The sequence below is a fragment of the Hyla sarda genome, chromosome 3 (genome assembly GCF_029499605.1).
Source record: "Hyla sarda isolate aHylSar1 chromosome 3, aHylSar1.hap1, whole genome shotgun sequence".
NCBI classification, from domain to species: Eukaryota; Metazoa; Chordata; class Amphibia; order Anura; family Hylidae; genus Hyla; species Hyla sarda.
In genome coordinates, this window is record NC_079191.1 from 159,767,103 (window position 1) to 159,792,620 (window position 25,518).

The window sequence follows — 25,518 nt, forward strand, 5'->3', positions numbered from 1 at the left end:
ATGCCGCTCATCACTGATGTTTGGCATTAACCCTTTAGTTACCACAATCAACATGTTTCTTCTAAAACCAGCAAAATGCAGTTTCCAGACCTTTAGGGGGATGACTTCCAGAGGTCCCTTACCATTCTTCTTGTCCTCAGATCAGCGCTCCAGAAATACAGGAATCCTGTTTAAGTGGAGCACTGATAACATGGAAAAAATGCTTTTCTTTTGCATGGCATTATTCCGTGTTTGCAATCTTTCCACTAAACAATGCAAAAGAAAAGCATTTTTTCATGTAACAGTCCCTTATGGGGACTAAAATGTTTTTATTTTTTTTTAAATTAAATAATGTAAACAAAAAGAAACATGTCTGTCAGTCCAGAATTGCTGAAAAATGGTACCAATTAAAAAGTACAGATCAAATAACAAAAAATGAGCCTTCATTAACCCTGTATACAGAATAATAAGTGTTTATAGGGTTCAGAAGAGGACAGTTTTAAGCATACTAATTTTTCTTATAAAAATTATCATTTTTTAAGTGTTTTTTTTTTTTCTGTCCCTGCCTATTACCCATATATCCCTAATGGGGATCCCTAAAATGCTTTTTTGTCTGCCTGGAAGTGTGCTCACTACAAGGCATACTTCCCCAGCAGGCACCACGTCACTTCCACCCATAGTTCACCTATACAGGGTGCTTCCAGCTGTTTCCCCACTGCAACTCCCAGCTTGCCCTGACATCTATTGGCTGTTAGGGCATGCTGGGAGTTGTAGTGGGGAAACAACTGGAGACACCCTGTATAGGTGAACACCGGAGCACATACCGCTCCTTGCCGTGCAGCCCGCAATCCCCCCCCCCCCGGCCCCGTCGCGCCGCTCAACTCACTCCCCGTCCCCTTAGTTCACCCAGAGTACCCCCTCCCCGCTGCGCAGGTCGTACTACAACATATAAATTTTTTGTTTTCATGACAGTGCCCATTTAAATTAATTGGGTGTAATTGTATTGACGTACAGAATAAACTAATATGTTGCATGCTTTTCAATTTTTCCCCATAAATAAATAAATAGAATAGAATTTATTTACTTGTGGGGCAAAATTGTAATACATGCAATTTTGTTTTGCTGTAGATTTTTTGTAAAATGAGTAATGCTATAAGAAGGTACAATTGGTTTCACAAAAAACAGGCCCTCATATGGCTCTGTAGGTAGAAAATTAGTTGTGGCAAGGAGGAAAAGCAAAAAAAAAAAAAAAAAATCAGTGCATCCTTAAAGGGGCAATCTGATTTTTTTTTATTTTTTTTTTTAACTCCTTGGTGACGGAGGGCGTATCCATACGCCTTCTGCATTTCCGATCACTGCTGCTCACCGGGCGGTGATCGGACCGGGATGACTGCTGATATCTATCAGCAGGCATCCCGTGGCAATGCCTAGGGGGGGTCATTAGATCCACCCTATATCAGCGATCGCAGCAAATCGCAGGTCAATTCAGACCTGCGATTTGCTGCGATCCGGGCAAATCGGGTCACTGGTGACCCGATCTCCCGGAAAATAAGCATGATCGGAGCTGTCAGAGACAGCTCCGTCCAGCCTAAAGGATAGGAGCGAGGTGGCAGTGTGGCCACCCCCTCCTATCCCCTGCCATTGGTCAGTCAGGCTGACCACCAATGGCAGGGGGGGGGGGGGGGGTTAGAGTTCATTTCCCCTGCTCTGGCCACCGATCGGAAGTCGGTACAGAGCGGGGGAACAAGGGCGGAGAGGGGGGAGCATGGCCCGGCTTACCCGGACCTTCAGAGGCGGCAGAGACGGCATCCCGGAGCAGCGGCTGCGGCAGGAGGAACGGCGGCCGGAAAGTGCGGCTGAGAAGGCTGCAGTGAAGATCGCGATAAGTGATCTTCACTGTGGCCTTCTAAAAGCTGCAAAACTACAACTCCCAGCATTCCCAGACAGCCAAAGGCTGTCTGGGCATGCTGGGAGTTGTAGTTTTGCAACATCTGGAGGGTCACAGTTTAGAGACCACTAAAGTTAAACAGATTTGTAAATTACTTAAATTTAAAAATCTTAATCCTTCCAGTACTTATCAGCTGCTGTATACTACAGAGGAAGTTCTTTTCTTTTTGAATGTCTTTTGTCTGACCACAGTGCTCTCTGCTGACACCTCTGTCCAGCAGGATAGATTTGCTATGGGAATTTGCTCCTGTTCTGGACAGTTCCTGACATGGACAGAGGTGTCAGCAGAGAGCGCTGTGATCAGACAGAAAAGAAATAAAAAATTCCTATGGAGCATACAGCAGCTGATAAGTACTCGAAGGATTAAAAAAATTTTAATAGCAGTCATTTACAAATCTGTTTCTTTTTGGCACCAGTTGATTTAAAAAAAATAATAAAATTTCCACCAGAGTACCCCTTTAATGGTTTAACCCTTTTTAAATAGTTTAACATACAAATGCATCATAAAGTAAAGAAATGTCAGAAAGTAAATGCGATGTAGGTTTAGGCGCTGAGCCTGTTTTATACATGGCGTGTACTGCCTGTGTTATACAGTGGACAGGATTGGCGATAAGATTTTGCTGTTTAACCACCTAGATACTACAGTCATCTAGATGGATAGAAAGAATCTATAGTGTCCTATTTGCTTATCAGAGTGGATGGTAACCAAGAGAAATCCCTGTATTCACTTCCAGGCAGATGCTAAGAGAAAGGAGGCTTTTGGATAACTTTAAAAGCTAACAAACAAATTGATTGTTCATACCAAGTGTGTTTTAAAAAGACGTGTGGGGAGTTAGGATTAAGGGACTTTAGTACACCTAGCAGTCATAGTGCACATTGGCACCAATGAAAAAGTAAGAGGTAGTTGAAGAGTCCTTAAAAATATTTTCAGGGACTTAAGCAGCAAGCTTAGGGCAAGGCCCTTCAAGGTAGTATTTTCTAAAATACTACCTATACCATGCGCCACACCAGAGAGGGATTAGGGAGGTAACATGCAGTTCAGAAACTTGTGTAGGAAGTAGCTGTTTGGGTTTATGGAGAACAGGGCCTACTTCTCTGTTGGCTGCAGGCTCTACAGTGGGGAGGGGCTGCACCACAGTAGGGAGGGTGCAGCTGTACATAGGGAGGAGTCTTTAAACTAGAGACGGGGACGTGGGACAAGACAGTGTAAACAGAGAACTGAGACCTACTAATGTACCTAGGGGTGAAGCGGAAGGAGGGGTAAGAACAGTTAAAGGGGTACTCCGCCCCTAGACATCTCATCTCATATACAAGATAAGACATCATATCCCCTATACATGTCTGATTGCAGGGGACCCACAACTGGGACCCCCCCATATCTCCGACAATACCAGGATAAGCGAGTACCAGGATAAACGATGACCAGGATGGCCTGTTACCGTCTAGGCCCAGATGCACCATTTTTGACACTCCAGGCGTGTTGATACCGGCTCTTCTCAGTCCCCCTGTGGTGGTGGGTACCAGGGTAATATTTATGGGCTAGCGCTAGCTGTATTTGGGGCTAATGCTAAGTCCCAGCTTGTTATTGAATTCCGTCTATAAGATGGCTTCCACTACTAAGTATGAAAATTAAATAAATAAAAAAAAAACACTCCTCCACAGCCCTCGTTAGCCATTTTATTAAAAGAAAAAAAAAGCGCCCATAATGCAGTGTCTTCCCAAACAGGGAACATCCAATTGTTGCAAAGCTACAACTCCTAGCATGCCCAGACAGCCTTTGGTTGAAGTCTCTCTGTCTTGGAAGACACTGCCAGAAAGGTCTGTTCACATTATACAAAACGTACAATGTAAGCAGAGCCTCAGACTTACCACCCTGGCTCCGACCCTAATGATGTCATAACGGGGTGGAGCTACACAGACAAAGCCCGGACAGGAGCGAGGGAGGTAAGTGGGGGATCTGGCTTCTGTATACAGTATATACAGCCATCCATAGGTAGCTGTATATACTGTATACCACCCTAAGGGGCTATAGGAGCAGGGAGTACCGTCATCCTGGCTCCTGTATAGTATACATGGGTACACTTTGCACCTCTATACTATACGGCCGGGTAAGGTGGGTGGTAATGCTATACATCACTCACCTCCTTATACTCTATGGGCTGGGTGTTCTGCAGCAGACCCACAGAGTGGTACCCTGAAGACAATGAATAAACTGCCACATGGTACTAAATTCGCTGTTTCCACACCACAAAAAATGCCAGAAAAAAATGCCAAAATGCAGAAATAAGCTGCGGCAGTTTTTCTGGCGTTTATTTAGATGTGAAGAAAAAAAAAAAAAAACACAAGTGGAAACATAGCCTCAGTCCGAAACAAAGGGGGACATGACTTGGAGGGGAGACCTATAGTCCCTGTAGTCTTGCCTTTATAATGGTATAGATTTAAAGGGATTCTACCATGTTCCACTTTATAAGCAAACTTTTTCTATTTTGTTAGGTTGAATAAAAAATTCAATGTCTGCCTTTAACCTTTTAAGGACACCGGGCGTATGCATATGCCCTGCATCCCAAATCCTTAAGGACGTGGGGCGTAAGCATACGCCCGTGGGAATTCTGGTCCCCGCCGCTAGCCGGTTGGGGACCGGACCGGAATGCCTGCTGAAATCATTCAGCAGGCATCCCGGCACATCGCCGAGGGGGGTCATGAGACCCCCCCCATGTGGGCGATCGCAGAAAATCGCATGTCAATTCAGACATGTGATTTTCTGTTATTCCGGGCTGATCGGGTCTCTGGTGACCCGATCACCAGGATAATAGGGATGATTGGAGCTGTCAGTGACATCCCTGGTCATCCTGAGGGCTAGGAGTGAGGTCGCAGTGCTGCGATCTCCTCCTATCCCCTGCCATTGGTCAGAACTGATTCTGACCAATGGCAGGGCAGGACAGCCCTGGATGTCAAGGGGAACGTGGAGAGAAGATGGAGGTCGGTACCTGGCGGAGAGACTGCTGAATCATGGCTCAGGTAGGGAAACCACGCTGGGGGGGGGGGGGAATGAAAGGGAAAATAAAGTGATCTTTACTGTGGCAACCACTAGGAAGGCCAAACTGCAACTGTCTGGGCATGCTTGGAGTTGTAGTTTTGCAACATCTGGAGGTTCACAGTTTGGAGACCACTGTTACAGTGGTGCCCAAACGGTAGCCCTCCAGATGTTGCCAAACTACAGCTCTCAGCATGCATAGACTGCCCAGGCATGCTGGGAGTTGTAGTTCTGTAACATCTGTCCCTTCAGATTTTGCAATTTTCATGACATTTTAGAAAATTGCTGCTCTACTTTAAAGCCCTCTAATTTTTTCAAAAAGAAATGATGCCAACATAAAGTGGACATATTGTATTTGTGAATAAAATTTAAATTTATTTGGAATATCCATTTTCCTTACAAGTAGAGAGCTTCAAAGTTAGAAAAATGCTAAATTTTTATGAAATTTTGGGATTTTTCACCAAAAAAGGATGCAAGTAACGCCAAAAATTTACCACCAAAATAAAGTAGAATATGTCACGAAAAAACAACCTCAGAATCAGAATATTCGGTAAAAGCGTTTTCGCGTTATTAATTCGTAAAGCGACGGTGGTCATAATTGCGAAAAGGGCTCAGTCCTTAAGGTGAAAAAAGGCTGCGTCCTTAAGGGGTTAAAAAAAGGCAGACATGACATTATTTCCTTGTTTCTGCCTTCTTTTTATCCACTCCCCTTTTCATATGAAACCTGTGTGGTGGGCGGAGCGTCTGACTGTCACATGATGTGCTTTGAACTTCACTTCCCATCATGTATTAGTGCAGATGCATATTCCTGTGCTGCATAATAGTAAAGCTATCTCATCTCTCCTCACACAGTGTACAGTACAGTAACCCCCCCGACCTACGATGGCCCCGACATATGATAAAATCGACGGGGCCATCGCATTAACTGCTATCCGACAGCGCAAAATACTTAAGCTGCTGTCGGATAGCAGTTTAAGCATCCCTGGCAGGTTCACTTACCTATTCCCGTTGCTCCGGGTCCACTTCGCGATCCTCCGGTGTCTTGCGCATCTTCTCCAGGGTCCGGGCCTCGCTTTCCGGTGTCGTTATTACGTCACTACGCACGCCGCGCCGGTGCAGCAGCGTAATAACGTCACCAGAAAGCGAGGCCCGGACCCTGCAGAAGATGCGGAAAACACCGGAGGATCGCGAAGAAGACACCGGAGCAGCGGGACAGCATCGGGAGCCCCTGGAACAGCAGCGGGAGCGGTGAGGACCTGGTCCAGAGCGGCGGGGACAGGTAAGTACAGCTTCCTATACTTTACATTGCACTGATCCCTCAACATACGATGGATTCGACAAACGATGGGTCGTTTGGAACGAATTACCATCGTATGTTGAGGGACCACTGTATTATTATCCTCATACATAAGCATGTAAGTGAACTGTATGCAGTGTAGCAGCTGTATATGCTGCAGTCTGTTTGACTGTACAGTGGTCCCTCAACATACGATGGTAATTCGTTCCAAACGACCCATCGTTTGTCGAATCCATCGTATGTTGAGGGATTCGTGCAATGTAAAAAGTGCATTAAATACTCACCTGTCCCCGCCGCTCCGGACCACATCCTCACCGCTCCGGATGGTCTCTCAGGGGCTCCCGATGCTGTCCCGCTGCTCCGGCATCTTCTTCTGGGTCCTCCGGTGTCTTCCGCATCTTCACCAGAGTCCGGGCCTCGCTTTCTGGTGACATTATTAGGTTAGTGCGCCGGGACGGCGTGCACAGCTACGTAATAACGATGCCGGAAAGCGAGGCCCAGACCCCGGAGAGGACCTGGAGCAGCGGGGATAGGTAAGTGAACCTGCTGGGGCACATTACACTGCTATCCGACAGCAGCTTAAGCATTTTGCGCTGCCGGATAGCAGTTAATGCGATGGCCCGACATATAAAAGCATCGTATGTCGATTTGATCATATGTCGGGGCCATTGCATGTCGGGGGGTCACTGTATATTCACTATGTGTGAGAACTGCAACTCCCAGCATGCCTAAACAGCAAACAGCTGTCTCTGTATGCTGGGAGTTGTAGTTGCGATCCCTCCAGCTGTTGCATAAATACATCTCCCAGCATGCCTTTCGGCGATCAGTACATGCTGGGAGTTGAAGTTTTGCAACAGCTGGAGGCACACTGGTTGGAAAATACTGAGTTAGGTAACAGAACCTAACTGAAGGTTTTCCAACCAGTGTACCTCCAGCTGTTGCAAAAGTACAACTCCCAGCATGCACGGTCTGTCAGTACATGCTGGGAGTTGTAGTTTTGAAACAGCTGGAGGTTTGCCCCCCCCCCCCCCCCATGTGAATGTACAGGGTACATTCACACAGGCGGGTTTACAGTAAGTTTTCTGCTTCAAGAATGAGCTGCGGCAAATTTTTCTCCGCAGCGCAAACTCCTAGCGGTAAATTCACTGTAAACCTCCAACAGTGTGAACGTACCCTAAAAACACTACACTACACTACACTTACATATAATAAAGGGTAAAACACTACATTTACACCCCCTTACACTGTCCCCCTAATAAAAATAAAAAACGTATTGTACGGCAGTGTTTCCAAAACAGAGCCTCCAGCTGTTGCAAAACAACAACTCACAGCATTTCCGGACAGCCACTGACTGTCCAGGCATGCTGGGAGTTTAGCAACAGCTGTAGGCACCCTGTTTGGGAATCACTGGCGTAGAATACCCCTATGTCCACCCCTGTGCAATCCCTAATTTAGTCCTCAAATGCGCATGGAGCTCTCTCACTTCAGAGCCCTGTCGTATTTCAAGGAAACAGTTTAGGGCCACATATGGGGTATTTCCGTACTCGGGAGAAATTGCACTACTAGTTTTGGGGGCTTTTTTTCCTTTTACCCCTTATGAAAAAGAAAAGTTGGGGTCTACACCAGCCTGTTAGTGTAAAAAAAATTTTTTTTTACACTAACATGCTGGTGTTGTCCTTTACTTTTTATTTTCACGGGAGGTAAAAGGAAAAAAAGACTCCCAAAATTTGTAACGCAATTTCTCCTGAGTACGGAAATACCCCATATGTGGTTGTAAAATGCTCTGCGGATGCACAACAAGGCTCAGGAGTGAGAGCGCACTATGTACATTTGAGGCCTAAATTGGTGATTTGCACAGGGGTGGCTGATTTTACAGCGGTTCTGACATAAACCCAAAAAAATTAATACCCACATGTTACCCCATTTTGGAAACGACACCCCTCACGGAACGTAACAAGGGGTATAGTGAGCCTGAAAACCCCACAGGTGTTTGACAAATTTTCATTAAAGTTGGATGGGAAAATGAAAAAAAAAAAAAATTTTCACTAAAATGCTGGTGTCACCCTAAATTTTTCATTTTCACAAGGGAAAAAAATAAAATAAAATTGTAACCCAATTTCTTCTGAGTAAGAGCATACCCCATATGTGGATGTAAAGTGCTCTATGGGTGCACTACAATGCTCAGAAGAGAAGGAGCGCCGTTGGGATTTTGAAGAGAAAATTTTTCCAGAATTGAAGGCCACCTGTGTTTACAAAGCCCCCATGGTACCAGAACAATGGACCCCCCCCATATGTGACCCCATTTTGGAAACTACACCCCTCATGTAATGTAATAAGGGGACAGTGAGCAATTACGCCCCACTGGTGTCTGACAGATTTTTGGAACAGTGATCCGTGAAAATTAAAAATTTTATTTTCCATTTGCACAGCCCACTGTTCCAAAGATCTGTCAAACGCCAGTGGGGTGTAAATGCTCACTGCACCACTTATTAAATTCTGTGAGGGGTGTAGTTTCCAAAATAGGGTCACATGTGGGGGGGGGTCCACTGTTCTTGCACCATGGGGGGCTTTGTAAATGCACATGGCCCCTGACTACCATTCCAAACGAATTCTCTTTCCAAAAGCTCAATGGTGCTCCTCCTCTTCTGAGCATTGTAGTTCGCCCGTAGTGCACTTCAGGTCCACTTATGGGGTACCTACATACTCAGAAGAGATGGGGTTACAAATTTTGGGGGGTATTTTCTGCTATTAACCCTTGCAAAAATGTGAAATTTGGGGGGAAACACACATTTTAGTGAAAAAAAAAAATTTTTTTTTTTACATATGCAAAAGTCGTGAAACACATGTGGGGTATTAAGGCTCACTTTATTCCTTGTTACGTTCCCCAGGGGGTCTAGTTTCCAAAATGGTACGCCATGTGTTTTTTTTTTTGCTGTTCTGGCACCATAGGGGCTTCCTAAATGCAACATGCCCCCCAAAAACCATTTCTGAAAAACGTACTCTCCAAAATCCCCTTGTCGCTCCTTCGCTTCTGAGCCCTCTACTGCGCCCGCCGAACAATTTACATAGACATATGAGGTATGTGCTTACTCGAGAGAAATTGGGCTACAAATATAAGTATACATTTTCTCCTTTTACCCCTTGTAAAAATTCAAAAATTGGGTTTACAAGAACATGCGAGTGTAAAAAATGAAGATTGCGAATTTTCTCCTTCACATTGCTGCTATTCCTGTGAAACACCTAAAGGGTTAAAACAGTTACTGATTGTCATTTTGAATACTTTGGGGGGTGTAGTTTTTATAATGGGGTCATTTGTGGGGTATTTCTAATATGAAGATCCTTCAAATCCACTTCAAACCTGAACTGGTCCCTGAAAAAAAGCGAGGTTCAAAATTTTGTGAAAAATTGGAAATGTGCTGCTGAACTTTGAAGTCCTCTGGTGTCTTCCAAAAGTAAAAACTTGTCAATTTTATGATGAAAACATAAAGTAGACATATTGGAAATGTGAATTAAAAAAAAATATATTTTGAATATTCATTTTCTTTACAAGCAGAAAGCTTCAAAGTTAGAAAAATGCAAAATTTTCTAATTTTTCATCAAATTTTGGGATTTTCACCAAGAAAGGATGCAAGTTACCACAAAATTTTAACACTATGTTAAAGAAGAATATGTCACGAAAAAACAATCTCGGAATCAGAATGATAACTAAAAGCATTCCAGAGTTATTAATGTTTAAAGTGACAGTGGTCAGATGTGCAAAAAACGCTCTGGTCCTAAGGTGTAAAATGGCCTGGTCCTTAACCCCTTAAGGACACATGACGTTCTCATACGTCTCCATTTCCGAGTCCTTAAGGACACATGACGCATGAGAACATCATGTGTTTTACCGGCCCCCCGCAACCATCTGGAGCGGAGCCGGTGCCCGATGCCTGCTGAAATCGTTCAGCAGGCATCGGGGCATATCGCCCAGGGGGTCATGATGACCCCTGATGTCGGCGATGGCCGCAGATCGCTAGACAATTCAGTCCAGCGATCTGCGGTGTATTCCGGGTCAATCGGGTCTCCAGTGACCCGGTGACCCGGAATTATTGGCTGATCGGGGCCGTCAGAGATGGCCCCGAACCGCCATAGCCAGCAGGGGTGAGGTGGCACTGGTGCCACCTCACGATCGCCCTGATTCGTCGGCCGGATTACCGGCCGACCAATCAGGGCGCCTGCTGCGGGTGTCACTCGGCGTTAATGTTGGGATCGGGGCCCCAGGAGCAGCGGCGGCGACAACGAGGGACTGACCTGATGTGGCTGGATCATTGGAGGTGAGTGACAGCCTCCTGCTGTTGCTTAGCAACAGCTCCCAGCATGCAAAAAGGATGCCCCCCCCCAATGTGAATGTACAGGGTACACTCACATGGGCGGAGGATTACAGTAAGTATCCGGCTGCAAGTTTGAGGTGCGGCAAATTTTCTGCCGCAGCTCAAACTGCCAGCGAGAAACTACTGTGAACCCCCGCCCGTGCGAATGTACCCTAAAAACACTACACTAACACACAATAAAATAATAAGTAAAAAACACTACGTATACACATACCCCTACACAGCCCCCCTCCCCTCCCCAATAAAAATGAAAAACGTCTGGTACGCCACTGTTTCCAAAACGGAGCCTCCAGCGGTTGCAATACAGTAAGTATCCGGATGCAAGTTTGAGCTGCGTCAAATTTTCTGCTGCAGCTCAAACTGCCAGCGAGAAACTACTGTGAACCCCCGCCCGTGTGACTGTACCCTAAAAACACTACACTACACTAACACATAATAAAATAAAAAGTAAAAAACACTACATATACATATACCCCTATACAACCCCCCTCCCTGCCCCAATAAAAATGAAAAATGTCTGGTACGCCACTGTTTCCAAAACGGAGCCTCCAGCTGTTGCAAAACAACTACTCCCAGTGTTGCCAAATAGCCGTTGACTGTCTAGGCATGCAGGGAGTTTTACAACAGCTGGAGGCACCCTGTTTGGGAATCACTGGCGTAGAATACCCCTATGTCCACCCCTATGCAAGTCCCTAATTTAGGCCTCAAATGGCGCATGGCGCTCTCACTTTGGAGCCCTGTCGTATTTCAAGGCAACAGTTTAGGGCCACATATGGGGTATCGCCGTACTCGGGAGAAATTGTGTTACAAATTTTGGGGGGTATTTTCTGCTATTACCCTTTTTAAAAATGTAAAATTTTTGTAAAATTTTTGGAAAAAATATATATTTTTTTACATATGCAAAAGTCGTGAAACACCTGTAGGGTATTAAGGTTCACATTACCGCTTGTTACGTTCCCCGAGGGGTCTAGTTTCCAAAATGGTATGCCATGTGTTTTTTTTTTTTTGCTCTTCTGGCACCATAGGGGGCTTCCTAAATGCGGCATGCCCCCAGAACAAAATTTGCTTTCAAAAAGCCAAATGTGACTCCTTCTCTTCTGAGACCTGTAGTGCACCAGCAGAGCACTTTTCATCCCCATGTGGGGTGTTTTCTGAATCGGGAGAAATTGGGCTTCAAATTTTGGGGGGTATTTTCTGCTATTACCCTTTTTAAAATTGTAAACATTTTGGGAAACCAAGCATTTTAGGTAAAAAAAATATATATTTTTTTACATATGCAAAAGTCGTGAATCACCTGTAGGGTATTAAGGTTCACTTTACCCCTTGTTACGTTCCCTGAGGGGTCTAGATTTCAAAATGGTATGCCATGTGTTTTTTTTTAGCTGTCCTGGCACTATAGGGGCTTCCTAAAGGTGACATGCCCCCCAAAAACCATTTGTCGCTCCTTCCCTTCTGAGCCCTCTACTGCGCCCGCTGAACAATTAACATAGGCATATGAGGTATGTGCTTACTCGAGAGAAATTGGGTTTCAAATACAAGTAAAAATATTCTCCTTTTTACCCCTTGCAAAAATTCAAAAATTGGGTCTACAAGAACACGCGAGTGTAAAAAATGAAGATTTTGAATTTTCTCCTTCACTTTGCTGCTATTCCTGTGAAACACCTAAAGGGTTTGGGGGGTGCAGTTTTTATAATGGGGTCTTTTATGGGGTATTTCTAATATGAAGACCCTTCAAATCCACTTCAAAACTGAACTGGTCCCTGAAAAATAGTGAGTTTGAAAATTTTGTGAAAAATTTCAAAATTGCTGCTGAACTTTGAAGCCCTCTGATGTCTTCCAAAAGTAAAAACTCATAAATTTTATGATGCAAACATAAAGTAGACATATTGTATATGTGAACCCAAAAAATATATATTTTGAACATCCATTTTCCTTACAAGCAGAGAGCTTCAAAGTTAGTAAAATGCAAAATTTTCATTTTTTTCATCAAATTTTGGGATTTTTCACCAAGAAAGGATGCAAGTTACCATAAAATTTTACCACTAAGAATATGTCACGAAAAAACAATCTCAGAATCAGAATGATAACTAAAAGCATTCCAGAGTTATTAATGTTTAAAGTGACAGTGGTCAGAATTGCAAAAAACGCTCCGGTCCTTAAGGTGTAAAATGGCCTGGTCCTTAAGGGGTTAAGGGGTTAAAGGGGTACGCCGCCCCTAGACATCTTGCCCGGCGTTTGTTTAGAGCATTGTGTGCAGTGCCCCCTCAATGCAAGTCTATGGGAGGGGGCGTGACGGAGGTGACTCCCCCTCCTATAGACTTGCATTAAGGGGTGTGGCCGTGACATCACGAGCCTCCGTCCCGCATCGTCAGTCATCCCGAAGTTTTCTCCGTGCACTGGATGTCTGGGGTGCCGCAGCCAAGATCGCACAGGTCTCCAGCAGTAGGACCCTCACGATCAGACATCTTATCCCCTATCCTTTGGATAAGGGATAAGATGTCTAGAGGCAGAGTACCCCTTTAACCCCTTAACGACGAAGGATGTATATTTATGTCCTCCGCCGACTCCCGCAATATGCCGCGGCATATCGGGCCGGTCCCGGCGGCTATCAACGGCCGGGACCCGCGGCTAATACAGGACATCACTGATAGCGGTGATGCCCTGTATTAACCCTTCAGACGCGGCGATCAAAGCTGACCGCCTCGTCTGAAGTGAAAGTGACCCTACTGCTCAGTCGGGCTGTTCGGGCTCCCGAACAGCTTACAGGACACCGGGAGGGCCTTTACCTGCCTCCTCGGTGTCCGATCGCAAAATGACTGCTCCGTGCCTGAGATCCAGGCAGGAGCAGTCAAGCGCCGATAACACTGATCACAGGCGTGTTAATACACGCCAGTGATCAGCATGAGAGATCAGTGTGTGCAGTGTTATAGGTCCCTATGGGAGCTATGACACTGCAAAAAAAAGTAAAACAAAAGTGTTAATAAAGATCATTTAACCCCTTCCCCAATAAAAGTTTGAATCACCCCCCTTTTCCCATAAAAAAATTAAAACAGTATAAATAAAAATTAACATATGTGGTATCGACGCGTGCGTAAATGTCCGAACTATAAAAATATATTGTTAATTAAACCGCACGGTCAATGGCGTACACGTAAAAAAAATTCCAAAGTCCAAAAAAGTGTATTTTTGGTCACTTTTTATACCATTAAAAAATGAATAAAAAGTGATCAAAAAGCCCGATCAAAACAAAAATGGTACTGATAAAAACTTCAGATCACGGCGCAAAAAATTTGTCCTCATACCGTCCTGTTCGTGGAAAAATATAAAACGTTATAGGGGTCAGAAGAGGACATTTTTAAACATATAAATTTTCCTGCATGTAGTTATGATTTTTTTCAGAAGTACGACAAAATGAAACCTATATAAGTAGGGTATCATTTTAACCGTATGAACCTACAGAATAATGATAAGGTGTCATTTTTACCGAAATATGCACTGCATAGAAACGGAAGCCCCCAAAAGTTACAAAATGGCGTTTTTTTTCTTCTATTTTGTCGCACAATAATTTTTTTTCCGTTTCGCCGTGAATTTTTGGGTAAAATGACTAATGTCCCTGCAAAGTAGAATTGGTGACACAAAAAATAAGCCATAATATGGATTTTTAGGTGGAAAATTGAAAGGGTTATGATTTTTAAAAGGTAAGGAGGAAAAAATGAAAGTGCAAAAACTGAAAAACCCTGCGTCCTTAAGGGGTTAAGGAGCATTCATGGAGCTGTCAATGCTGAAGATCCCTGAATGGACAGCGGCAGGCTTGTATGAGGTGTGACTGAGAGCTCTAGGCTCAGCGCACAATAGTGTTTATGGCAGGGAAGGGCAGGGGGTGCGGCCAGCATGCACAGGTGGAGCAGAGCTTTTCCTCTCTAGCCTGGAAGTATTCAGCAAACACGTAGCCATCTGCAGCCTGTACTCCGGAGGATGCACTGTGTCCAAGCCTGCATGCTGTCCCCTCACAAGGCATGACGTTGCGAGGAGGGGGAAACATGGATAGGGTGGAAAACAGCACAGAGAAGGAACATCAAGACCCTGGGCTCTGGAACTTGGATGATCTGATCACCTGCTTTGCTGAGGAGAAGATCTGTGTGTCATTTGGGCTGTGGCTGCTGTCCTCCTTGTTCTGGTTCACCTCTTTCTCCCTGTAATGTTACCTGTTTCTTATTTGTTTTATTTGACTGCTTTTCCTGCCAAGATTATTCACCAGATAACTTTTTAGTGTCGATAAAGTGCGAATGTGGCAGGGAAAGGGTTAAGTTGTCTGCATAGTGCAGTGAATGAAGTCACTCTTGCTCCACATACTTGAGCAAACACTGTCCTGTTTAACAAGGTCTATGGGGGAAATGTATCATTTGCGTGTAAAAATCAAGTTATTTTTCCCCACCGCAAACTTGACTTCCTCCAAAGGAGTTTTATATAACAACTTTTTTTTTTTTTTTTTGCACAGATCCCCGTTTGTGCGCGAAAAAGCTGTGTAAATACAATTATAATCCCCCCCCCCGTGTGTGTGTGTGTGTGTGTGTGTGTGTGTGTGTGTGTGAGATTTATGTATGACACAGACTGATTTTTATTTTATTTATTTTAGAAACCCTTTAACCCCTTAAGGACCCAGCCAATTTTCAGTGTAGGACCCGGCCATTTTTTGCACATCTGACCACTGTCACTTTAAGCCTTCATAACTCTGGGATGCTTTTACCTTTTCATCCTGATTTCAAGACAATTTTTTTTCATGACATATTCTACTTTGTTAGTGGTAACATTTTGTCGATACTTGCATAATTTCTTGGTGAAAAATTCCAAAATTTGATGAAAAAATTTGAAGCTCTCTGCTTATAAGGAAATTGGATATTCCAAATACATTATATATTTATTCACATATACAATATATCTATTTTATGTTTGCATCATAAAATTGTCATATTTATACTTTTGGAAGACATCAGAGGGCTCCAAAGTATAGCAGCAATTTTCCAATTTTTCACAAAATTTTCAAAATCGACATTTTTCAGGGACCAGTTCAGATTTGAAGGGCCTTCATATTAGAAATACCCCATAAATGACCCTATTATAAAAACTGCACCCCTCAAGGTATTCAAATTGACATTCAAAAGGTTTGTTAACCCTTTAGGTGTTTCACAGGAATAGCAGCAAATTGAAGGAGAAAATTCTTCATTTTTTACACTGGCATGTTCTTGTAGACCCAGTATTTTTAATTTTTAACATTTTTAAATTTAAATTTAAAATTTTTAAATTTTTACAAGGGGTGATAGGAGAAAATGCCCCCCAAAATTTTTAACCCCATCTCTTCTGAGTATGGAAATACCCCATATGTGGACGCCAAGTGCTCTGCTGGCGCACTACAATGCTCAGAAAAGGAGTCACATTTGGCTTTTGGAAAGCGAATTTTCTGAAATGGTTTTTGGGGGGCATGTCGCATTTATGAAGCCCCTATGCTGCCAGAACAGCAAAAAAAACACATGGCATACTATTTTGGAAACTACAAGCCTCAAGGAACGTAACAAGGGGTACAGTGAGCCTTAACACCTCACAGATGTTTGATGACTTTTTGTTAAAGTCGGATGTGTAAATGTAGAAAAAAAATTTTTTTTCACTAAAACGCTGGTTTTTCCCCAAATTTTACATTTTTACAAGGGGTAATAGGAGAAAATGACCCCCCCAAAATGTGTAACCCCATTTCTTCTGAGTATGGAAATACTTCATGTGTGGACGTCAAGTTCTCTGCTGGTGCACTACAATGCTCAGAAGAGGGGGAGCGCCATTGAGCTTTTGGAAAGAAAATTTGTTTGAAATGGAAGTCAGGGGCCATGTGCATTTACAAAGCCCCCCGTGCTGCCAGAACAGTGGACCCCCCCACATGTGACCCCATTTTGGAAACTACACCCCTCACAGAACTTAATAAGGGGTGCAGTGAGTATTTACACCTCACTGGCATTTAACAGATCTTTGGAACAGTGGGCTGTGCAAATGAAAAATTACATTTTTCATTTTCACGGACCACTGTTCCAAAAATCTGTCAGACACGTGGGGCGTAAATGCTCACTATACCCCTTATTACATTACATGAGGGCTGTAGTTTCCAAAATGGGGTCACATGTGGGGGGGGGGGGTCCATTGTTCTGGCACTATGGGGGCTTTGTAAACATACGTGGCCTTCAATTCCGGACAAATTTTCTCTTCAAAAGCATAATGGCACTCCTTCTCTTCTGAGCATTGTAGTGCACCTGCAGAGCACTTTACATCCACATATGGGGTATGTTCTTACTTAGAAATGGGGTTACAAATTTTGGGGGGCTTTTTTCCTATTTTCCATTGTGAAAATGAAAAATGACGTTTTTTTTCCATCCAACTTTGAAAATTTTTTATTAAACACCTGTGGGGTGTTAAGGCTCACTATACCCCTTGTTACGTTTCGCGAGGGGCGTAGTTTCTAAAATGGGGTCACGTGTGGGTATTTATTTTTTTGCGTTTATGTCAGAACCGCTGTAAAATCCGCCACCCCTGTGCAAATCACCAATTTAGGCCTAAAATGTACGTAGTGCACTCTCACTCCTGAGCCTTGTTGTGCGCCCGCAGAGCATTTTACGCCCGCATAAATAAAAAGTATGTGGCAACACCAGCATGTTTGCGAAATATATATATATTTTTTTTTACACTAGCCCCCAACTTTTCCTTTTCATAAGGGGTAAAAGGAGAAAAATGGGAGTTGTAGTTTTGCAACATCTAAAGGGCTACAGTTTAGTGTCTCAAACTGTAGCCCTCCAGATGTCGCTAGGCAACTCACCGGCTTCCGTAGGATCAAGGTAGCCAGCCGCACGACATCGCCGCCCGCTGCCTCCGTTGATGGGTAAGTGGACACTTCTGAATTTCCGCTTGCGGAAATTCAGAAGTGTTAATAGAAGTCTACGGGCTTTAACCACTTAAGGACCAGGCCATTTTACACCTTAGGTCCAGGGCGTTTTTTGCACATCTGACCACCGTCACTTTAAGCATTAATAACTCTAAGATGCTTTTACCGAATATTCTGATTCTGAGACTGTTTTTTCGTGACATATTCTACTTTATTTTGGTGGTAAATTTTCGGCGTTACTTGCATCCTTTTTTTGTGAAAAATTCCCAAATTTCATGAAAATTTAGAAAATTTAGCATTTTTCTAACTTTGAAGCTCTCCGCTTGTTAGGAAAATGGATATTCCAAATAAATAATGTCCACTTTATGTTGGCATCATAAAATGGACATATTTGTACTTTTTGAAAAAATTTGAGGGCTTCAAAGTAGAGCAGCAATTTGTCATGAAAATTGCCAAATCTGAAGGGACAGATGTTACAGAACTACAACTCCCAGCATGCCTGGGCAGTCTAGGCATGCTGAGAGTTGTAGTTTGGCAACATCTGGAGGGCATACAAAAAAGAGGATTGCAGCAGCACACATTGGTCAAAAAATTTAGGCTTTTTGATCAAAACGTGTCCCCCATCCACCACGGAGAGGTGGCCTCATTTAGGATGGGACCCTAGCACAAATTCTGAGCCTAACGCTCAACTATCCACTCACCTCTGCTGGGCATATAGCCTCTGACTGGGTGACATGCTGGATCCATTTAAAACTCCACCTGTGAAAAAGGGGGAGGGGTGCACAGCTAAAGAGGGTGCCATTTCCCCCAGCAGAGGTAAGTGGATAGTTGAGCGTTAGGCTCAGAATTTGTGCTAGGGTCCCATCCTAAATGAGGCCACCTCCCCGTGGTGGATGGGGGACACGTTTTTATCAAAAAGTGCGCTAAGAGCCTCAATTTTTTGACCAATGTGTGCGGCTGCAATCCTCTTTTTTTGTATACTCTGTATATGCCATGGCAGTGTGCACCCGTGTATTAGGCTGTTGTGCTGGCTATCTTTCTTTTTTCTTGTATGAACATCTGGAGGGCTACAGTTTGGGCACCACTGTAACAGTGGTCCCCAAACTGTGACCCTCCAGATGTTGCAAAACTACAACTCCCAGCATGCCCAGACAGCCTTTGGCTGTCTGGGCATGCTGGGAGTTGCAGTCCGGCCTTCCTAGTGGTTGCCACAGTAAAAATCACTTTACTTTCAGTTTCATTTCTCCCCCCCACCCACCGTCGATTCCCTACCTGAACCGGGATCTACGGTGAATATCTGTGATGATTGCCGGCCCCACGAGTCTTCTCCTCCAGGTACTGGCCTCCATGTTCTCCCCCCGTTCTGCCTGACATCCAGGGGTGGGCAGAATGGGGGGTTTCCATGGGAACCCACCGTCCTGCTCTGCCATTGGTCAGAATCAGTTCTGACCAATGGCAGGGGATGGGAGGAGATTGCAGCATTGCGACCTCACTCCTACCCTGCAGGATGCTGGGGCCTGTCACTCACAGGTCCGAGCATCCCTATTTTCCGGGTGATCGGGTCACCAGAGACCCGATCAGCCCGGAATAGGAGAAAATCGCATGTCTGAATTGACATACGATTTTCTGCGATTGACGACATGCGGGGGTCCCGGGACCCCCCTCGGCATTTGCACGGCATGCCTGGTGAAAGATATCAGCAGGTATGCCGTTCCGAACTCTGCCCGGCGCGCGGCAGAGACCGGAAATACAACAGGACGTTCTCTAACGTCCATGGGCATTACAGCCCAGGTAGCGGGGACGTTAGAGAACGTCCTATGTCCTAAAGAGGTTAATTTGTGGCGGAATTCCTCAAGCAGAAATTCTGCCGTGTGAATAGACCCTCAGTGTCTAATTTCTTGCAGCACCACCACAGGGGAAATAAAGCATTACATAGCATTCATTGTAATTAATGTAGAACAAGTCCTCAGAAGCAAGAGGTTCTCTTTGTTCTCTTTGCACTCTTCAAAAACCTTATCAAGTCAACCTAGGGGACATGAACAGCAGTTGCTTGATTAGTTGTACAATACTCTGCAGCACCACTGTATTGCATTTTAACTTCTTTACTAATACAGCCTGCCTTTGGCAGGCTGTACTATCAGTACTATGATGGCAGGACTAGGGGTTTCCATTAGGCTTCCAGCTGCCTTTTTAAACCACCTGGCACCCCATGATCATGTCAGATGTGGGCCTATCAGATGACAGAATGGCTGCCACCTGTGGTCTAGCCACCTAGATGCCACTGATTTTCTCTCTACTTTCTGTGGCTGTGTGACTAAGCGCTGGGAGGAAGTGATAGGATGTGACCATAAGGATAAGGACACCGCTGGGAGGGAAAGTTGCCAGGACTTATCTACAACCATTCCCAGGTAGCTGCACTTAGTGGGACCTGCACCATTCATTGTATAGTTGTGGTGTTCGGTAACTGCTACATGGCTCCCATTATCCATTGATTCATAAATCTCGGAAAATCCCTTTCTTTTGTTTAGGATCCACTAATGGGACTTTCACATTTTTGGGAGATCAAGGGTCCTGTTAATGCCAATCACCACCAGACTTTACTAGATTTGCATTAAAGGGGTATTCCAGGATTTTTATTTTTATTTGACTATGCTACAAAGTTAGTGTAGTTCATAATATAGTGTCTGTACCTGTGTGTGACGGTTTTCTCACAATTCTTCTGTGATTGTCACCCCAATATTTATTTTTACCAGCATACAAAATTACTGTTGTCTCAGATTTTTCCCAGCTTGCAATGCGGCCGAGACCGGACTCACTAGTCAGCTGATGACAGGGAGCCTGTCTGCTTCAATGGGTGGAGGGATCAATCTGCAGCTAATGCAACAGCTGTAGGCACCCTGATTGAAAACCACAGGTCTTTTTGTTTCAATGGGTGGAGTGACTGATGTGTGGGAGGGAGGAAAATGGAATTGTGGGATTTGTAGTAAAAAAAAGAAAAGTCAAACAGAAAATACAAGTTCACAAAAAGTTAGCCACAGTATTATGGTAATCTCACAACATAGCCATTTAGCCCCAAGACAAGCGCAGATCCTTCCTAAGCATGTCCATTACTGTCTGCCAGATACATACTAAGAGATGTAAGGCGAACTTCGGAAGAGATGGGAATATCGGCGCTGACCAAGGAGAGGACAATAGAGCCAGGTGTGTAGCGAACAGATTTAATCCAATGCGACGCGTTTCACCGCGCTTGCGCGGTTTCATCAGGCATAACAAACACTTCTCAGGGAGGGATTTATATACACGCAGGTATTAACCCCTACCTGACAAAGTAGATTTTCACAAAAAAATATATACTCATAAAATACATTTAAATACTTAAAGTAAGCATATGTGCTCATAAAATGCATCAAGAAAATATAATAATGAATAAACAATTAATAAAACAAAAAATTAATAAAACAAAAAATTATAATAAAGAGGGGGATAATAGGAAATAGGGGAAGGACAAGGCATACATAATGCATGGGACATAAAAAATATATAAAATATATTCATATATATACATATGCACATACACCCACACGTATGCCAACGCCGCCCTTACTGTATATGGTCAGGATATGACAAATAACAGACATATATACATATATATACATACACATATACATACATATATATACACACACATGTATATGGACACATGCGCGTATAGACGTACACGCACATGAATACACCCATATGTATACATATAGGAACATAAATAAAATTAAAACAGGGATAATATTACTAATAATAATAATAATAATAATAATGATTGATAGAGGATCAAAATAAAATAAAACTTTTTTACATAAATATATATCTATAAAAATATATCACATGGAACAAAATAATGCATAACAGCAATCTTATACTAAAAACAATCAGAACTACCCCAGTAGTCCGAACTGGCGTTACAGGATCTCTAATTATTGAAATAAAAAACGCTCAATGTGTACTACTACTTACTAATATTTAGCACTTAGTTGAAGTGCTCCGGTGAAAAAAAGAGAGGGGGGGGGAGGGGGAGGGGAAATGGATCGTTGGTATACAGTTGTGGAGGTGACCACATGGGAATATGAGACCGCAGAGAAGCCATCTTTACCAAAGGATGGGTATTATTTAACATTCTCTATGGTCTCATTAAGCCCATTAGGGGTCAATGTTAAGAGCTTGTGAATCCAGTAGGATTCACGATTAATAAGACGTTGGTACCTGTTTAAATGATCAGATGGAATTGTTTCAAGAATTGTTAGTTTTAGAGACTCCAAATTATCATGTTTAAGGGTAAAATGTTTTGACACGCTATGTAGCAGATATTTATGTTTGATGTTCCATCGGTGTTTATTCATACGTGCCCGCACTGTTTGTACAGTGCGACCTACGTATTGAAGATTACAACTGCATGTTAGTAAGTATATGGCAAAAGAAGTATTGCATGTAACCTTATCCTTAATATTATATGATAACCGGGTTTGGGAGGAAAAAAATGATGTGGTTCGTTCTTTGATTAGACTGCAACAAAGACAGCGTGAAATCCCACAAGGGGTACAAAAACCATCTCTAGATGTTGCGGGACGTGATTTGGTCTTATATTTACCTGGAGCTACTATATTTTGCTGAGTGTTCGCCCGTCTAAAGGTAACTCTGGGAGTAGAAGGGATTAACTCCTTAAGGACTGGATCTTGAAGGATGATTGGCCAATGTTTGTGTAATATTTGTTTTATTTGTGAAGCTTCCTTATTATCATCAGTCACAAAATTTATTTTAAATTCAGAGGTTTGTACATAAGAATGGTTATTTCTATTATTGGTAGAGCCATTTGGAATGTTTACTTTCGGAATAACTAAATCTGATTGTTTTTTATTTTTCACTTTATTGTAGGAATTAATAAGGAGTTTTTTTGGGTACCCCTTTTCTGCGAAACGTCCCCTAAGGACAGCAGCCTGCGCATCGAAATCCTCATCAGAGGTACAATTTTTTTCGAATGCGCAGGTACTGTCCATAGGGGACACCCCTCAGCCATACCGGATAATGTGCACTGTCGAAATTAAGAAAACTATTAATATCCACTTTTTAAAAAAATGTTTTAGTGGAGATTTGACCTGTTTCTAACCTCGTAAGTTCTAAATCTAAAAATTGGATGGTGTTAGTAGAATAGTGCATTGTAAATTGTAGACCCCAAGAATTCTGATTCAACTCATAGACGAAATTTTCAGCCTCAGAAAAAGTGCCTCCCCAAATAAAGAAAAGGTCATCAATATACCTACGAAAAAAGTAAGCTAAATTAGTGAAATCCCGGGACTGTGCCATGACAAGGGACTCAAAACGCCCCATGAAAAGATTTGCATAACTTGGGGCGAATCGAGTCCCCATGGCACAGCCCCGGGTCTGTCTGTACAAATTGTTATCAAAACAAAAGATGTTATGTTCTAAAATAAATCTAATAGATTTTAATAAAAATAAAGATTGATTTATGGATAGGGAAGAGTCATTCCCAAATGTATCCCGAATGGCATTCAAACCCAATTCTGTATCAATATTAGAGTAAAGGGAACATACTAAAATCACATACTAAAATCACCTTATGGTGGAAAACCCCTTTAATACAAACTGTAGTTTATAGCTCTAATAGGCTTTAGGGTTGCTTTATTGTTTTCCCGTTTTGTCCACTGTGGCATCTTTTTTTCTGCAAAAACCTAAGTGATCTGATGTACTCAATGACAATTCTAAACCATTCAGTTATCCATAATAGGACTAGTTATGTGCATTAAGCAATCCACAGCAGATGAACACCCCTGTGAGCATATGTTGAGTATATGGACAAGGGTGGTCCTCACATCCCTTCATAGGTCTCATGTACTCAGCAGAGCCCTTTGTACAGAGCCTGTGTGGCCCCTGCCGTCAGAAATGTATTAATCCAAAAAGTAGCATAGAAAAGTTGCATTTTTTGGTGTAACATTTCAAGTAAGCTAATAAAGTTGTGACATTTTTTTCTCCAAAACAATTGATCAATTCCTGCCAATGATTCTATAGGAAAATACTCCTTACATACAGGTCTGGCCAAGCAAACCACAGTGTTCTTTTCCTACTGAAATCTTGGGTAATCTGACAAAAAAAAAAAAACTCCATATGAAATAAGCGGCAGCGATTTAGTAGAAGGTTACATAGTTAGTATGATATTATAACAATAGTAATAATAGACTTGGGCTCTATTCACACCTGAGTCTCTGTTGCATATTTCTTCAAAATGTTAAAGACATTTCTGCAGCTTTCACATTCATCTCAATAGGGTTTGCTAAAATCCATGTGTCATAGAAATAACCTTTTTCAGATTATTGGAACTGTATTTCAATGACGGGAACTTATGCCAGATGTGACTTTATCCTCCATACTATTGTGTAAGCTACTTTTTTTTATTTTTATTATTGCATTTAGTATAATAAGAATATTTTCTGATGGTTTCCCCCAAAAGATTAACACATTTCCCAATAAGTACCTTTTTCAAATTCAGTAGTATAATGATTTTTTTCCCCATGTCATATGTTTTAGGCATTTCTTCTTAAGGTGCAAACGTAAGTCGAGCTATGAAGAATCGGTGTTCTGGAGCATATATGCTTTTTTTGGTTCTGTGTGTAACACTATTGGAGCCTTATTATCAAGACAGCTTACCATCCAGGTATGTAAAACAAATCATTTGCTGTACTGTGCGTAACAAGAAACATGTCTGGTTGTTTTACACAGTTGCATGAGAAGTAAGTGAACCCCATAGAATTACCTAGAATTCTACAAAAAGTGGTCTAATTGTTATCTAACTTACAATTATAAACAAACTTAAGTTAACTAAGCTAATAACATACCATCAGATGTACTGTATTTTCCTGAGCACATTGCCTAAACATCCACTGATTAAGAAGAAAAACTAAGACCGGGTTCACACTGATTCAAAGTGCAGGCAGCACTGACTGAATCAGTCGGCACTAGGACCGCGTGGACATTGCCGTCTCCATAGACAGCAATGTCTGCAGAGCGGAAATCTGCAAGAACATTGAACAAATTCTATATTCTGGCAGAAATTTTTGAGGGAATTTTCCGGGCGGAAAGTCCCCATCGAAAACTTCCGTGTGTACTATGCAGTGGAATCCCATTGCCAGCAGTGGGACTCTGCTGTACCGGAGTTTTTGAGCGGAATTTCAAAACAGAAATACAGTAGTGTGAACCCGGCCTAAGTGTATGTCTGGAATAATGGTGTGTCCATGAGCTGGTTGGCTGAAGGTGTTTTAGGGTATGTTCACACTGATTAATACGTGCGAGTAATTCTCGCTGAAAAAATCTGCTCAGAAATGACCGTTTTTTTTCTGCGCGGAATTTGCATGGAATTCCGTGCGGCATTCCGCAGAGAAATCAGTGCGGAATTCAGCGTGGCATAGGAGGCATTATTACAAAAAAATTTTGCAGGAATTCCACGCAAAATCCACGCAATTTCCGCGTGAATTCAGAAGTGTGGCGGACTGAAACATTTTTTTTGCTTTGAGTTCTATGGGGTTAGGACGCGAATTCCGCATGAAGAAAGAACATGTTCATTCTTCATGCGGAACGGAATTCAGTGACAGAATTCCACTAGCGGAAATTCCTCAGTGTGAACTGAGGAGCAGAAATGTAATTACATACTATGGGGTTTTTCACTGCTGAATGATTTGGAGAGGAATAAGGGTGCAGAATTAGAAGCAGGCAGGCAGGGAGTACTATTGAAGGTAGCGGTGATGCACGACACAGTGCCGCGGTAAATTATAGTCTCAATAAGTGGTCTGTATTTGAAGAGCGGACCTGCATTTAGAGAGTAGTAGACATAGATGAACGGAACATCTGCAGTAGTGTTATAATGTTTTAAGATGCTGCCCGGTTCCTTACTTGTGCTGAGCGAGATTGCTGT

The 25,518-nt window shown here is 42.9% G+C and overlaps 1 protein-coding gene across 4 annotated transcripts in view; it reads left to right on the top strand.

Moving 5' to 3' along the window:
* The first annotated feature begins 14,573 nt into the window (after nucleotides 1-14,573).
* The window catches only part of TMEM44 (transmembrane protein 44), an 80,970-nt gene continuing 70,025 nt past the window's right edge, over nucleotides 14,574-25,518 (top strand). For all 4 annotated transcript variants that reach the window (XM_056565384.1, XM_056565383.1, XM_056565386.1 and 1 more), the window contains exons 1-2: nucleotides 14,574-14,822; nucleotides 24,138-24,264. In XM_056565384.1, the coding sequence (XP_056421359.1) occupies nucleotides 14,644-14,822; nucleotides 24,138-24,264 (306 nt within the window). In that variant the 5' untranslated portion in view covers nucleotides 14,574-14,643. The remainder of the gene's footprint in view (nucleotides 14,823-24,137; nucleotides 24,265-25,518) is intronic.